This window comes from Electrophorus electricus, chromosome 2, assembly GCF_013358815.1.
Source record: "Electrophorus electricus isolate fEleEle1 chromosome 2, fEleEle1.pri, whole genome shotgun sequence".
In the NCBI taxonomy this organism is placed as follows: Eukaryota; Metazoa; Chordata; class Actinopteri; order Gymnotiformes; family Gymnotidae; genus Electrophorus; species Electrophorus electricus.
Window position 1 is genome coordinate 35,228,177 of NC_049536.1, and position 17,478 is coordinate 35,245,654.

General features: G+C 42.3%; 1 protein-coding gene across 4 annotated transcripts; it reads left to right on the forward strand.

The window, feature by feature from the left end:
• Positions 1 to 1,181: 1,181 nt before the first annotated feature.
• akap11 (A kinase (PRKA) anchor protein 11) lies at positions 1,182 to 14,134 on the forward strand. 4 transcript variants are annotated; one of them, XM_027009550.2, is made up of 12 exons: positions 1,182 to 1,473; positions 3,932 to 4,040; positions 4,505 to 4,615; positions 5,044 to 5,097; positions 5,436 to 5,573; positions 5,952 to 6,201; positions 6,299 to 10,568; positions 10,859 to 11,014; positions 12,093 to 12,176; positions 13,019 to 13,065; positions 13,203 to 13,384; positions 13,809 to 14,134. In XM_027009550.2, exons 2-12 carry the CDS (start codon positions 3,978 to 3,980, stop codon positions 13,974 to 13,976), a joined length of 5,523 nt encoding a protein of 1,840 aa, XP_026865351.2. In that variant the 5' UTR covers positions 1,182 to 1,473; positions 3,932 to 3,977; the 3' UTR covers positions 13,977 to 14,134. The 4 variants fall into 4 exon arrangements, with proteins under 4 accessions (XP_026865351.2, XP_026865353.2, XP_026865350.2 ...); XM_027009549.2 differs by having other exon boundaries at positions 1,183 to 1,473; positions 12,090 to 12,176; XM_027009551.2 differs by having other exon boundaries at positions 1,183 to 1,473; positions 5,952 to 6,189; positions 12,090 to 12,176.
• The last annotated feature ends 3,344 nt before the right edge of the window (positions 14,135 to 17,478 follow it).

Sequence of the window (17,478 nt, forward strand, 5' to 3'; positions counted from 1 at the left end):
AGATGAAATACTGGCGCTTCCAGTTTTAAGTGCGCTCTGAACTGCGCCCGAAGCGAAGCCACAATGTCTCTGGCGCCCTGGAGCGTTCGGTGGCAGCACAATTAACTCCGCCACACAAATATAAATCAACGGAGGAAAGGCCACACTACCGTTTAACTTTACGAGAAGGTCCCGCTGTTATCCAATAGTTTCCCTTCGAGTTGATGTTTTCCGAAATTATTTTCTTTACGATGTGTTTCACTGAAGATACGACTGTATATAATCTATGGGTGTGACTGATAAATTGATCCGACACCTACGACTCACTATCATATCGATGACTCCTCGCGCAGGCCTTTATCGATAGCTAGTATAAATGACTTCTCAGGTTAATAAAAACAGACATCTGAACTCGTCATCTTTGATCAATTTGTAAAAGGTTTACACAGGTGATAGTGTTGACAAGAGAACTGCGGTGATTTAATACTCAAACCGAATTAAATCAATTACAGTCATTGAATTCATGACTTAAACTCCAGGCGGTATGAGCACACGTGCTATTATTGGGTTGCCCGCCAACAGCTTCTTTGTCGAACAGATGATGAAAACGTATGAAACATTTTATCTGCAGTTTTGATCACTAAGTGCTGTAAATTGTTGGGTGCGGTCCAAGACCTGGACATATGAGGTTCTGTACCTGCGCAGTTGAGCGGGCACGCATGTCTCTCCCATTTCGCGCTCGGCTCTGCCAGTGTTGCCAGATTGGGCGGGTTTTATTTGCAATTGGTAGGAAAAGACACGATTTGGCGGGTGGACAAAATTTGGATTGGTTTGTAATTATTGTGGCGGTTTAAAAAAAAAAAGAATGGGAACGTGACCGTGAACTAAAGTATAGGATAGCACCTGCTCCAGTGTGTCCTATCATAAAAATACATTAAAAACTTCATACATGGACGACATCCAAATAAAAAAAAAATGTCCTTCTTAATTTATAATTACTGATCTATAAATCTTATTATAGTAGATTAATTGGTTTAATATTGTTCAAATTCTGAACATCCGCTGTTTTTATGCGGTTTTTCGTGCTTTTTGGCGGATGCTGAACCCCGTTTTGGCTAGTAACCTCTGCAGCAGTCTGGTGACCGTATACGACTTTCCGATTTTTAACTACTGCGCAAACCCGAACAAGATTGTGATTCTCATTTTTTTGCCAGCTAGAGGATATAAAGCCGTGCAAATATACGTTGTCCACGTATATACCCTGTTATTGAAGATGAACAGAGGCCTGTGTGCGACAGGAAATAACCAGAATATCACATCGCAGTGATCGCTGCCTGGCGATCATTGACTCTGTTGGGGTTTGACAACTCTGGCCTGTGTGGCTCTGCGCTCCTCTCTTCACAGCCACTGTTCGGGTTTGACTACTCTGGCCTCTGGGGCTTGTTTTGCTGAGCGGTTGGAGCGGCTAAACCTGCGCGGGTCTGTCAGCGACAGGTGAGGCGTTTAAGGCAGATCTTCATGATGGCAGCGGTTAATGCGCACTGACGACGAATGGCATTCAAACGTCGTTATCGACGCAGGATTACTGAACTATGAGGAAGCTCGCTAGCTCAGTTGAACGTTAACTCTGCATTAGCTCGATGCTAACCCACGTAGCCAGCTAGCTTTACTAACCTTGCGTTAGCGGAGCGCGTTCATTAGCCGCGTTATGACGCCTTAGGACACCTGTTCCTGCTTTAGTTATCTGCGACGGATGTTAGTTGGCAGAGGAGCGGTGTGTATGATGAAGGGTTTGGGCTAGAGTGAGGGATGGCTAACCGCTAGCACTGTGCGCCGCCTGCCAGAGCGAGGCCCAGCTGGTCTGACTGGAATGTGGCTGATTAGCATAAACAAATATGCAGGTCTCTCTTTCATCTCTCTCTCTCTTAAAATGATGCTCAATCTTCCACAACATGTGGCACATGTACAGGACTGTCAGCTAGTTGTAAAGGCCAAGCCTGTTTTGCTAGCTGCTGTGCGTCACTTTGGGGAGTGTGTGTGTGTGTGTGTGTGTGTGTGTGTGTGTGTGTGTGTGTGTGTGTGTGTGTCCACATACCGGTCAGATACCCGTGTGTGTTTGTATGTGTGTGCCCACATATCGGTCAGATACCCGTGTGTGTTTGTATGTGTGTGCCCACATATCGGTCAGATACCCGTGTGTGTTTGTATGTGTGTGCCCACATATCGGTCAGATACCCGTGTGTGTGTGTGTCCACATATCGGTCAGATACCCGTGTGTGTGTGTGTCCACATATCGGTCAGATACCCGTGTGTGTGTGTGTCCACATATCGGTCAGATACCCGTGGTGTGTGTGTGTGTCCACATACCCATCAGATACCCGTGGTGTGTGTGTGTGTCCACATACCCATCAGATACCCATGTGTATGTCCACATACCTGTCAGTTACCTGTGTGTGTGTGTGTGTCCACAAACCGGACAGATACCCGTGTGTGTGTGTCCACATACCTGTCAAGATACCCGTGTGTGTGTGTCCACATAGCGGTCAGATACCCGTGTGTGTCCACATAGCGGTCAGATACCCGTGTGTGTGTGTGTGTGTGTGTATGTGTGTGTGTGTCCGCATACCTGTCACCTACCCTACTGTGTGTGTGTGTGTGTGTGTGTGTGTGTGTGTGTGTTTGTGTGTGTGTGTGTTTGTGTGTACTGTGTGTGTGCTGCCTACATACTGCGGTGTATGTGGAGGGTCATTTACCACCAAACGCCAAAGAAACCATGCAAGACGCGTTTGTGCAGTCTGGCTCTCCGACTGATCCATGTCCGTGTTTCTCTGCTGTGTAGCTGTGCTGATGTGTGAGGCTCGTGTAGCACCTGTAGGGTCACCCAGTACTGCACAATCTGGGGTACCACCTGACAGGACAGGGGGTTGACCACCCAGTCGTCCTACTAATGCTCTATGTGCAGGAGTGTGTTCCTAATGTACTTTCAATTGCAAAGTAAATCTTTCTCCTTATCTTTTTTTGTGTGCATGCTTCTGCTGTCTTGTTTTGTTTTTTCTTTTCTGAAACCACGCATCCATTATCTTTAAAACACATGTAACGAGCTTGGACATTTAGTTCTGTTGTGTTGTTGCAACTATAATGTGATTGTATATTATAAAACCTATGAAATGTGACCTCTTAGTTGGCTTGCATTTGTATTGTAGACTGTTGATTTAAGATAAGGCCCTTTTGTCCTTCTGCTGCACTGGTTTCACTCTTGCAGTGCATAGTTACAATCTACCATCAGTCCTACTGGCTAATTTGTGGTATGAGAATAAGGGCAGTAATCAGCCCTGCAATCAGCCCTAATATGTTCACTGCCTGCAGGCCTAGATATAGTTACATCACATTTAAACTTCTTTAAAACCAGTAGTTTGCATGATGGTTCTCATATATTCACAGTCTAAATGAAACCACTTCAGGTTTGGCCTCATATTCAGTTTTATTGAATACTGTGCTGTTTTCCAGGATCTTGACAGCTACCATCGTTATTATAAGAAATTGAGGTAAAAAGTAGCTTAAATCCACTGGAAGCTTTTAGCTTTCAAATCGGGGAAGATCAGGGGTCTGTTGAGATGCATGTCGATATATCAGTATATGGATAGTGTGGATGTAACCATTGTTTGTGGGACTGTGGTTGGTTGTCTGGTATAGAAGCTGTTTTTTTTTCATAATCTGACTTCGCTTGAAAGTGTATTTTGGCTCCATAATATGATATCAGTTTTTTATGTTGTGGTACTTCTGATTTGAAAAACCCACCAGGCAACTTGTTAACACAAGACATAAGCTTTGTTTTCGTTATCTAGAATGTGCTTTTCCGTGACGAGATGAATAAGTTGATAAAATTAAACTGCTTTGTGATTGATCTAATCTTTTTTGCCACCATCTTTATTTGTGCTTTCATCACTTCAAGGAGAGGCTATCCCCCAGACCCCAGCCCTGCCCTCCTCTGTGTTGCCATGGACGCTTGTGCCAGAGTCAAAGGTGTTCCACTCAAGTACCGTGCCACAATCAAGAAAGAGGTATCTTGAATAAATCCAAATAAAGATCAAAGTCTGGCACAAATGGGGCTTTCGGTATTAACCTTATCTCACAGAACCTCATTTCCTTGGGTACCATGAAAATAATAAGAAAATAGAGCTGATTTGCATAACATACCAGTGCAAATAACTGTGAAGAATTATTTTTTGGTGTATTTAAATCTTGTGCATTATACCCAGAAAGACCATGCTGTGATGACCTGCAGTGCTGAAAGGTTTTGTGTCTGTTGTTTGGGTTTTCTTCTGTAATCTCATCATTGAAGAGTAAAGACGATTGTACATTCACAAGGAAATACAAGGTGTTGAATTACAGTTTTTAATTTTCCACTGTGATTGTTTAGCTCTGCCGTACCAAGATATACTGACCTGTAGCCTACACTACGTTATAATCGCGTTCTGAAGAGATGAACTAACAACTGTAATTGGTCTTGCATGTCTGTGCCTAGACTGTCCATGAGAACTCAGCTTTGTCCCTGAGGAACCTTCTCAAAAACAGGAAGGAGCTTAGTAATGTGGTGTCTGAGCTACATGACAGAGAATCGTTGTGCGTGCCAGAGGTGAGCTTCCCGTATGTCAGCACAACACCAAACGTTTTATATGTATGGATGAATCAACCCATGAATGTGATTGAACTTTAGTGCATGTATTTGCAGAATACATCAATGATCCTGACAATGTGTAGTCTGTTTTTATCTTAAAATAAGATCAGTTATTCTGAGTTTCAGCAGAAGTTGCTTAGCAATAAAATAGGTCATCTCATTGCATTAGTAAGAACTCACTTTTTGTCACGGACATGCATGCCAAATGTGAACTACATTGCACCTATTAATAATTCTAACCACACAATTAGTACTAAAGTAGTATTTGGGTACAATGATGTTACTTTCCTAGTACGTTCTTTGGTATTTATACCCTGTAATAATTTTCAAAGCTTCACCATATGACCTGAATAATAATGATTTGTACAACACCTTCTTCTTTTCAGATACATTTTGTATGCTTACCTAGCTGTGCTGACAGGGAGGATTTCACACTACAGGTAAGTATTATTTTATATTTCTTGTAAATGTGTAATACTCTTTTAGACTGTAATTTACAACAGGCATAGAAGATTTCGCAGTCAAGCTTTGTTTTGCATGCACTTTGTGTGCTGAAACTTTATTTGTATGTTTTTGTCTTGGCTTGGAAATTGAACAAGTAACAGTATTGTGAACACTGCCCTTTCTTCAGATGTCTTTATAACAGCACTCTTGTTTCACTTTCTCTTATATAATATATGCTGTTGAAATGTTTTAAAGCAATGTTTTGAGCATTCTGGATTAATATATCACTGACCAATATTTACCATAAATGTTGTCTTTTTACTGTAATTCCCAGGGCCTGACCTGTCTCTCCACTGAGTTAGCAGAGTTGCTTGGTTCGTTACATGTACGTACTCTCAAGGATGAAGAAGTGTTGCTCCTCAAAGATCCCAAACAACATTTTGAGAGGAAAGATGGTATTTCTCAGATACAGGTGTTTAACTTGTACAATATCTGAAATGTGAATGGCCATGTTTGATAGTGGAGGTTCTCACTCATTGAGTACTTTACTGATACTATGTGGAGTTTTTAAGCTGTGTTTAAGTGTGAATGAGCGTGAGAGACACACACAACTTGAGTTGTTGCAAGACAGAAGTAGCATTTATTAAATGGACAAGGCAAAAATCAGATTGTCCAAACTTTCTCGCATGTTTGACATGTAAAGAAAAGTCATTGTGACGACAGGCAAAAAAACAAGAGATATGTGTTGTTTTTCTGGCAAAATAATGCAATGTTGTTATTGAATGTGTATCATCAACGTATTTAGAACAAATGGTAAAATGCCCCTAAAAGCTTTCTTTCCCAAACGCAGGCTGGTGTATCCAGAGCCCTGTGCATACTCAGACATAGCAGCTCGCTACAAATTGGTAGTATGCTAGGGCTGCTTACACGCTACACAACAGGTATCCGATATGCTCTGGAGGTGCATTCTCTGCAGAGGTGCGTATCGGAGGCATGCCAGGCCGAGGATGACGACACTAACCAGTCTGTCTCTTCTATTGAGGAGGATTTTGTCACTGCTTTTGAACATCTTGAAGAAGAGGAGCCAGGTGATTACCAATGTAATAACCCATTAGTCTTGCAGGTCAATGATGTTTGATTTAACAGTTATTTGAATTTAGTAATCCTATTCTAATGGGAACTTTTCCCTTTTTGCAGTTTCATTTAGTAAGCGGAACCAGAGAGATGTGGCCTCCCAAACTCTCCCTCCACATTTTAAAGATTTTTCGGGCTCTCGCGTTATCTTTAGTTCCATCTCTAAGAAGTCCAAGAGTAAGGAAAAGTCTACTGTTGTTGAGTCAGGAGCAGTTCAGAAGGTGACATCATGGTCTGGAGATGTAGAGGGCCAGTGCAGAGGGCCAGTGGCCCCATGGAGGAGCCCACCAAAAGGATGTGTTTGTTCTACATCTCTGACCGAATCGGATGAATCTGATTGCTCTAGTCCAAGCCCCATAATTTTTTTGGACGAAGTTGGTTATCAGAAGAGTCTAAAGGCAAAGCTTGACATTCCCAAGATCCCCGTTCTTAAAGAGGGGGTAGAAGACTCTGACTCAGAGCTTAGTGAGTTTTTTGATAGTTTTGATCAGTTTGATGATCTGGATCAAACTTTTGATGCCGTCATCAAGTTGCCAAAAGAACACGTGCTGCTTGCTCAGAAGAAGCAGTCAGAGAACTCCGTTAGTAAACATGCTTCAAAAAGTGGCCCAACTAGAGCAATGAACCCTCACAAGTTTGAAGGTTCACACAGGTCTCTTCCTGCCAATGTCAAGAAACCCACTCCACTTAAACCAGGATCACCATGCTGCAGACACTCCAACAGCCCGGATTCTCCAAGACCAGTGTGGACATCCTGCGAGGAGACTGGGGCACTTTTTAGCCCAGTTCACTCATCAGCTTTTAGTGCCCTGGGAGAAGGAGGCTCCTTGGAGTGTTTTTGGAAAGTAGATGCAGATGATTCAGAACTGCGCAAACCGCGGGATCTCTGTTCACTATATAAGACTTATTCTGATTTTGCAAACAATCTCTCAAAAGAAATCCTCGGAACTGTGTGTGGGTACTCTTCTCCGGTTGATATTAACATTAATAAGAACTTGAGTTGTGTGTGTCATAAAGAATTTAAAAACACTAATGGACATCTTATGAAACTATCAGATATTCAGGAGACAGTCACCATTGCCAAATCACAGTCACAGTCTCTGAAGGATGGGATTCAAAAATTTGCCACAGACTTGGTTGAAATGAGCATTGGGAGTGCCTTAAGAGATTTACAGAAAGGGGTGTCCTCCTGCACTACGACACTTTGCCATTTAGCTGCTAGGCTGACGTCTTCTGTGTTTCAGATGGCCTTCCAAGAGATAGGAATGCGCCATGCCTCTGTGTTAAAAGAACGTGCCATCAATGGATTGGCCAGTTTCCTTGTTGGCGAAGCTGTATCTGGAGCTCTGAAAGAGTTTCTATTTGTGAAAAAGCAGATTTACAACAACACTGTTACCAGATTTGCAGCTGATCTAGCTGAGGAATTAGTATTTGAGGGGATTATGGAGGTTTGCCAGTTTTCACACCCTTCTACACCCCTCACCCCTAAGGACTGGACTTTTGAACAAGAAGAGGAAGTGGTCTGCTCTTATGCTTCAGACCTTTCAGAGTCAGTCATCCAGGAGGCCTTTATAGAGCTATCTCAAGCTGATGTGACTTTCACAACACAGGCAGCTATAAGTGTGTCACTGGACAACATTTGCTACGTCAGTGCAGATGACGCATCCCAGACCACAAAACTCTGCAATGCCCAGGCCAGTTTCCAGGAATTGCCATCATTTGTACAGACAGGCACCAAGCAAGAAGATGGGTGCACGGTGAAGAAAGCTTTGTACTGTGTGTCTGGAATGGCGAGTTGTGTTCCAGTCCCTACAGCTGGCAAAGCTATATCTTGTCTGCAAAACCCAGAGGAAAGCTGTCAGTATAAGTCCAGCGTTAGTCACACATGCCAGACTAGCCCGAAAAGAAGCATTTGTTTTCAAGGAAAAGCAGTGACATCCACTTCAGACGCTTCTCCTGCAATATCATTTGAATCAGTGCCAGGTGTTTACAAAATTCGCAAGGCCTGTGGTAACTTTGGTAATTCATCCCCTGGAACTGCTTCTGGGAAACCTCCAGTTGAAAAATGTTTTCAGAGCTTCTCTGGTGCTATGGTTGACAGTATAGTGGGTGAGGCATTTGATGTCATGACCACAAGCAAAATGAGTAAAAAAGTGGAAAATTGTGCTGATTTCTTAAGTAAAACTATAGGCAGTCAAATGGCCACTTCAGGCACTGGTATGACCAAATCACAGGATGTTGCATGTCAAAGTTCAGCACCTTATGACTTCTGTACATCTCCAAAGATATATGTTCCTAAAGAAGGTGTGATGGATTCATCAGCCCTGTGTTCTCAGCCACACTGGACATTAGGATCAAAGAACACAGATTATGCAAGTTGTCTGTCAATCTCAAGAAATATACGTCCAGCAAGCAAGGTCACCTCAGACGTCCACTTTGCCATCATAAAAGATACTTTGGAAGTGCCAAGTTTTGAAATAAGTGTCCGTGGGGGTAGAAAAGTTGTCACAGAGGAGACTCTTACCTGCAACTCTGGAACAAAATCTAGTGGAATTCCTGGCACACCACCATCAACCCCACAGCAACCATCAGATGTGTCCAGTGAGAAACAGATTAAACAGTTCTCAAAAAAGCTCAAAAGTAAGCTTGCAAAAGAGTTCTCCCCTGCAACACCCCCACCCACCCCACATTATCCCACCTCCTGTTTTAAACCAGAGACCTCCGAATCTGACAAAGCAGAGTTCATGCTGAAACTTATGCGGTCCCTCTCTGAGGAGGCTGTCAATAATGACTACGAAGACCATGACAAGGAAGACCGCCTGAACACTGCAGCCCATTATGCAGAGCAAAGTCCCACTGCAGGAAACAAAGTGATGGAGAGAGGAGCTCTACGCTATGCAGAGCGTTTAGCATGCCATATTGTTTCAATGGCAACGGAGATGGACACTATAAACTTTGGTGATGGTGTGAGGAAGGCAGATGATGAAGCCAAAGGCAGCATTGCTTTACACAGTGCACAGTTCTCACAACAGACTTTGAATTCCTTGTGGACGTACGCTGGTGAAATCGCTGGGGAGGTCATCAGTGATGTAAAGAGGATGGTGAGTTCCAGCCATTGTCGTCACAAAACAAGCAAAAGGGGATCCGTTAAATCAGAGAAATGCCTGGATGGTGACCAAAAAGACTGTCGCTTGCCAAATAACTTCCTTAATCCAGTTTTTCAAAAAGGCACTTCAAGTGAAACACCTTCCGAGTCCCCGAGGTATAGAAGCATTGCTGATGAATACACAGGGTGTGTTATCAAGGTGTTGCAGACAGAAGCGGGAAGTCGGGAACTTATCTTGGATCAGTACGCTAGTCGGTTGGCGTACAGGTCTATCAAATCAGGCCTAGCACATGCTGCCCAGAAGATAAAGCAGATGTCACCTTTAAGGCTTCACTCATCTCGACGTTTACACCACGACAGGAGCCATAATACCTGTAGGGTTCAGCCATCAGAGTCTGACCTGGCCGGTCTCACCCAAGCAAACCTTACCCACAGTTCCTCAAGTGAATCTATGCTATGTGTTTGTCAAGACGGGGAAGTCATGAGTAGGAATAAATACTTGGAACTTATGAATTTTGCAGAATCACTGGCCTACAATATTACGTGTGATGTCACAAAAAGACTAAGGATGTCGTCGGTTAGGCTTCCAAAATCACTTACTGACTCATGTCTGTACAGGAAGTCAAATGTTGAAGACATGGCTGAAAATTTAATCAAAACTGCCTTTTCGTGTTCTCTGTTGCCATACACTGAGAAGAACAGGCAGTACCACAGCACTGGGAGCTTGGATGATGGAAATTACACCAACAAAGTTATGCAAGTTGTTGAACATTATGCCAAGAAGATTGTTGATGACACTTTGGAAATGACTTTGGGACCTGCAAGCTGTCAGACTGCTGAAGAGAGCAGGACTCTGGAGCGCAGCTCTTTCACCGAGAAGCTGACTGAGGCATATAAAGCTTGCCGATACTGTCAAACCAGAGATTGCCTGATTTGCAGCAGAAATGTTCATTTTGCTTACCAGGGACTGCAGAAAAGGATGAGGCCAGATACTGAAGGAATAGTTGGTCTCGAAATTCCCAAAATTCACATAGATTTGGATAAGAGGGCTGTTTTTGCTGAAGAAATGGTGTCGGTTGCAATTGAAAAAGCCAAGAAAGAGATGAGCAGCACCAGTCTAAATGCAGACAGTGGGATTGGTCACGATGGTGCAAGCTTTGCCGAAAGTCTCACCACAGAGATTATGACGTCTGCATTATCCAACATCTGCCAAACCATCAATTTGAGGTAACAAAAGAAATTTGATGACATGCTTAGTACACTTTTTTAATTTAATAAAACTTTCTAACTTATAACTCATCAGTTACTCAAATAATGAGTATTTCCCAGTCTGAGGAACTTCATGTAAGGATTCTTGAATAGGAATTGAAAAATGAGCAATACATGAGGGGAAATGAATTTTATGAATGAGTTCATCTTGCAAGTGGTGGTGATATACAACCCACAGCAAATGTGGTGTACAGTACTAGTTAAACTGAACTAAACAGTTAAACTTCAATCCACTGTTGATGTCCCAGTGCCCCTGGAAGGGAGAGCGTCACTGTCACAGAGTCGACAGTTAGCCAGCAGCTCAGTCTAAGCGTTGGAGATGACAGTCTGGGCAGCTGGTCTAATCTCAGCTTTGAGGAAGACCATCCAGATGAAAGCAGTAGTTTCCACCACCTAAGTGACAGGTAATTAAAACAATGCTGTGCATGCATCACAACAGCTTTCCAATTAGATTTTTGATTACTAACCTGTCGCCCATGTTTTCTCACTTATGCATTGTTCACATGTGTATGGATCCAATCAAAGCAGAGTAACATGGTGAGCTAATGAAGAACTGAATGCATCAGTGAGAAGTTATGAGTACATTTGATACTGAAAAAAGCTCGAGTAGCTGAAAGGTTTTTTTTCTTCTTAAGTTAGATAGTAACATGTCAGTCATCAGTCATGTAATTTGAAATGATGATTGAGGGTCAGAAGTGCAGTGTTTTCGTCCTCTATGTTTAGGACTTTTAATTTATATAGTTTGGCTGATATCCTGCATGATTACAGTCCTGGGAAACCTGGTCTGTCTTATGACGCTAAGCCTCGTGTTAAGGAATCCTCTGGTTCCACTTTCCTTCATTTGACATGCAGTAATTTCCCTTTATGTTGACATAGCACTCCCTTTTAGACGAGCAGGTACTCTGTAGAGCATGTAGAGACATGGGGATGGACATTCTTCCTTTTTTTACACAAATCTTTGTGTGCTACAGCTTGAAAGGTACCAACTAAGTCATTAAAGTGTTTTATTGCCCCCCCCAAGGGTGAGTATTTTTACGTGAAATTATTGGCACATGCAAGAATCTCTGTGGAAGCAATTCTTGAACATGTAATTATTTTGGAAAAAGAAAACTGTATGATGTTATGAAAATATTTTGCAAAGGTGTGGCTGTAAGCAGTGTGAGGTTGGGGCAGTGTTTCTAAGGAGCTCATTCTGGGTAATGGATCAAACTCTACTACAAAAATCCACCTCTGTTCTGTTCCTGTTTAAGTTAACTAGAATATTGATATCACTTATTCACTCCACAAGGAAAATGTATTTATGTGGAGACTCCTTTCACCTTATGTGGCAAAAAATGAATCGGAGGGGTAGGATGAAACGAAGGAGTTGTTTAGATTTTCTCTAATACAATGCAGAGGTGCGTATGGTTAGCTAGTCAGTGACATGGCATTGTAGTGTCTGCTTGTCCAGTGCTGAGTCCTCCTCTTCTCTATCCCCAGCAGTAATGGGAACAGCAGTAGCTGGAGCAGTCTGGGATTAGAGGGCGAGATTTATGAAGAGCGTTTATCCTTCTCCCCATCAGACAGGTCGGTCCAGTGCGGGAGGCTTGGTACAGTCAATGCGGGCTTTCTCTTAATTACTGCATGATGTCAGAACTTTGATCATGCAGTGCTGAAAATGTGTCTGTGTGAATGTAGCTGCTTTTACTGTTTAGAGGCAATGCCAGCAGTCCAGCAGTTCATTGTGTGGCTTAAACAAAGACAGTGAATTGTGCGCTTGTGGTGGGTGTAGGAAGGGTTGTGGAGTTCATTTAAATGTTTTGTTTTGTGAAGCCTTGACTCTGGTCTAGAAGAGCAGTGTGTGTGTGCTGTGCGCTGCATGGTGAGCACGGAGCCTCGCTTTCTCATAAGCTTACTGTTCCACTGGGGAATGTGTCTCGTTAAAATGGCTCATCGTACAATACTTTATTTCACTAAAGAGGAAAAACTATATCTGAAGGCGGCTTAGTGAGAAAGGGGTTTCCTGAGATGGGCTGTAATTAACCGTTTACCCTTTGACTGTCTAAACATTCTCTGTGAATTTAAAACAAGTAAAAATATTGTTTACTCACTGCCATATTACTAAATGTAATGTGAAATGTTAACAATATATTTGAGGACTTGGATAAATTCACCTGAGAATAAAAAGAGCCTGGAGTGGAGTCTGGAGTTAGTATTTGGCTTCACTGCTGTGACACTTGGGCTGTATTGAATACTGAAGATGAACAGTGGAACAGGTGGGAATGAACAGTGTGCATGCTGGACACTGTGTGGACGTTTACTGTCTCCTGCTTCTGTCATCCTGCATGCTGCTTCTGCTCTCCCTGTGTCACTGATGGTAGTTCTGTCTGTCCTGCCCTCTCATGCCTGTTATGTTTCTCAATCTACAGTGACTACATAGAGGAGAAGGAGCCAGAGACCAAGGACGTCTTGGGTGGTAATGGATAAGTTCTTAGTCCCCTCATAAGCCTCTTAAGTTGTTTTTATTAGTAAAGATAAGTAGTGGAATGCTGCCGTTTTCTGTCTTGCCTGTCCCATGCAGAGCTCTGGTGTTTTGTATCTGTCCTCTTGCAGGGAGCGTGCGAGTGGAGCGGCTCCCTGCTCCGCGTGACAGAGCTCTGCTGGTGCTCAGTACAGATGTGTGGGGGCAGAGCCCACAGCCCCAGCTGAGGGCACTGCTGCAGTGGATGGCGGTCTCCATCACTGATCTGCCTGTCTTGCAGCTTAGCCTGCGGTCAGAACAGGACCTGCAACAGGTTAGAATTTTACACCCTATTGATTTTGTACATGAGAGAAGAAAAGCTGCTTTTCATCAACGCAGATTGTGTGTACTGATTCTTTCATAAGCCTGAGTATTGGAAAGCTGAGTAGTTAAGCTAAGTTTCTCAACACTATTTCTCTCTGATTTGAAGCTGTACTGGTTAGTTGCACAGCACTAAGTAATGGTAATGATCTCAGGAATGTAACATTTCACAGTTTAATAGATTTTATGCAGTTTCACAGTGGTGTTTGTGCTTACTTTCTAAATGTATAAAAGTCTGTGGCACCCATGAGTTTACTGTAGACAGCATCTTCTGCAGCTGGTAACTTTAGTAAGGCACAAGTTTTGTCTAAATCTTTGATCTGTTCATTTGCATACCTTCTAACCAGGGTTTCCATGTTGCTTTTTCTGTGCTGTAGTTTTTGCATGTTGTCCAGAAGCTCCGGGAGCGAGAGTGGAGGGTGTGTGATCTTCTGCGGGCGCTCCTTCTGTACTGTGAGGAGCGTTTGTCCGAGGAGGAGCCGCTTGCCGCGGGTGGAGGGCGTGGCCATGCCTCGCTGTTCCAGTGGCTTCTAGAACACACATAGAGCAGCAGTGATCAGTGGTCCTACAGTGAACGCTCACTGTGCTGTTTACTGGTCTACAATGACGTGCAATGTACCTGCCAAAAAATATAGAGGCCTAGCCATGTGACCGCCTCTGTGTATTGTGAATTGCTTGTATACCCATCAGTGGGGGGGTGGGTGGGGGGCCTGTAACTGCAGAAGAGGATGATGTAAGCTCTGGGAGACCAGCCTCGCTCTCTCTCTCTCTCTCTGTGTGTGTGTGTGTGTGTGTGTGTGTGTGTGTGTGTGTGTGTGTGTGTGTGTGTGTGTGTGTGTGTGTGTGTGTGTGTGTGTGTGTGTGTGTGTGTGTGTGTGTGTGTGTGTGTGTGTGTGTGCGTGCGCGCGCGTGCCTGTGTGTCTGCCGCATGCTGTGAATGAAGGCATCTCAGTTTTGCCCTTTTCTTTGGGTACTGTGCGTCACCTTTAGTAATGCTCTCATTTGCACTGACCTCAGTGCTTGCTTTCATGTGCTAGATCCAGTGTTACAGCAGAAGGTCTTTGTGACTGCACCACTGTGTGTAAGGGAATCCCCTTAGCTGCGGGGAAGACCAGGTCACCATCTCTCATCCCCGTACATCAGCGGGACCAGCCACACACACCACTTCTCTGCCCTTATTCATACACCTGGTCATAGCAGATGTGCAGTACTCGGACTGATGGTCACATGGTTGAAGAAACAGTATTGTGACTGGCAGTTAAATCAGATTATTTCATTATAATAGTTGCACATGTTTGATCACATTTTTGGCCACAGAACTTTAATACCTGTGGTTTTCAAATACCTTTCCAGTTATGTGTTAGCTTTCCAGTTACATATTCCTCCTGGGAAATATTTTGACAGGTTGAACTGATTGCTGTTGAAAGAATCTATCATCAGTGTTTTATTTAGGTTCCTCTCATTAAGAAGCCCTCCCCTTTTTAGTTCATTATTTCTGGGTAGCACTGAGTATATTTTAAGATCCTGATGTTTAACTGTTTTGGATAACACGGTATATGTGCATACTGTATGTAAATATATTTTTGTATGACTTTAAAAGAAAACATTTGTTTTATGCACTCAGATTTTTCATATCCTCTCCAGGATGTTCCAAACAATTGCAGTGTAGCTGAGTGCAGTCAGTGTACTAAAATGTTTCAATTATTCTCTTACCGAAACATTTTACTAAGCAACATCAATTATGAACAATAATTAACAGGAAATAATTGTGTTTTAAGAATAATTACTAATTAGGAATTAAAGATTTAAAAGTTAAAATAGTCGATACATGGCAAACCTGAAGGAGAAAATTAGGATGGTAGTCGTTGGTCATAATTTGCAAAGTTCTGTCCTGAACTTTAACTGGGGGTGCTTTTTTAAAAATCTTGACAACTGGCAATTACTATGATTCACAAATAGAAAGACTTCCATCTCGGTCACACTGTTTTAGACAGATTTAAAATGTTTTGGTTTAAAAATATTTTTCAATGACTCTTTTGGAACATAAAATGGGAGTCCTATGAATATATTCATGTGTGTGTCTCATCAAAGAGATTTTTCTCAGAATTGCGTCCTATAAAGCCAGAGATTGAGCTAAACATTTTTTGTTTTTTAAACATCGGATGCTGATTTCATATTTATTTGGATTTCCTACTTGGAGAGGAATGGAACAGTTATATTTCACTGTATCAGTTGCATCTTAAATCTGTATTGTGCCACTTTAATTAGAACCGTAAGGAATTCCCAGCTGCCAGTACCTGCATCACTGAGTTGGTCATCACACATTCCCAGCATCCGGCATCCTGGTGTGGTTTCCTCCTCAAGCAGGAAATGGAGCTCCACAGTCTTTCCCACACTTTCCTCATCCCTTACTGCCTGCACTTTAGCGTGTACTTAACCCCTTATGGGTGCACTTTAATATGGAATGTCTGTCAAAACCGCGTTCATGTTTAAAACATGATACCTAGAGAATGGTGTATATTAAGGCTATAAAACCTTCAAGTATTTATCATTTTAATTGCCTGTGTTTTGAGGAACTGTTAGGCTTTAAGGATCATTCAGTATAAATACCATTGGCAAACATTAGTATGTATAACCTGTGACCTTTTTAATGTACGTATTACTAAGATAAGACAAGATAGTAGATGCTGTACAAAATCGAGTTACAGTTCAGCTTCAGGAATGAATACATTGGAGTAGACGGTATGGAAATGATCTGGATGGTAGCGAATGTTTGTTCCCATGAGCACTGTAATGTGCATGCAAACATGTACAACACTAGGTTGTTATGGAGGTTATATTCATGGCATCACATATCTGCTGGTATTATTTTACATGGGCATCGCTGAAGGCTTGATTGTATTGTCTGTGAATCAGTGGACCACATCAAGTGCTGTTTTCATGCTGGCAAATATGTTTTGGATTCTGAAATTATGTTCTTCTGAATTGTTTCAGATTCTGCCATATATTTTGTATGTTCATTTGATTGGAGCCATATTAAGTACTAAATGTGAATATGGATTTAAAGAATGACACAGAGGTTAAAGTTAGCTGCCCTGAAGACTTCAGAGAATTAGTGGGTTGTGTTGAAGGTGTGCATTTCTGCACCTTCGCACACTGCTGACTCTCACAGTGGCACTCTGGATTTGTGTTCTTTCTGTAAGTGTAAGCAGATGCGCTACCCTTGTGTTCTGGCTTTATGTTATGTACATTCCTATATTTCATGTATGATCTATTGCTTTTGTGTTATTTAAAGGCAAATATGCAGGTTTGCTATCATAGTTTAAAGTATTTTGTTAATTGTGTAGCATTACCCTCTCAAAGTGCAGTGGACTGACATCTTGATTTTTTTTCTGCTTATTTGTATAATCTTGAAAAGAGATATTTAATAATTTATGTCAATATAACTTATAATGGTGATTACAATATTTGTCCCTTAGTGAAGTTGCTGAACAGTTTACACATTAAAAGCCTGAAGTAAGAGCACTACACTATTACTGTAAAAGCTGTAGTTAAAATAAAGCTTTTTTCATGTGGGTTGTGATCTTTTTGTCACATTACTGTCATAAGGGCAGTGAACGGTTTGATAAACTAAGGCCCAGCAACATCTGGAGACAGAAATGAAAGCAAAGGTATTATAAATATTCAAAAGCAAACTACCCCCCCAAACAGCCTGGCTGGTACTGCAGATTTGAAACATTAAAGGACATTCTTCAGCCTCATGCCCACCCCTTCTCCCTCACCTTTGTATTATATTCTACAGTATTCCTCCCAGAACCTTGCCACTACCACATTTCACCATCAGCAAACATCTAGGTCTAGTGGTAGCTCAGTGGTTAAGGTACATGACTAGTAATTGGAAGGTTGCCGTTTCAAGCGCCACCACTACCAAGCTGTCACTGTTGGGTCCATGAGCAAGACCGTTAACCCTCAATTGCTCAAGTTGTATTTATTCATAAGTAAGTTGCTTTGGATAAAAGTTTCAGGTAAACGTCAGTAATCTATTCA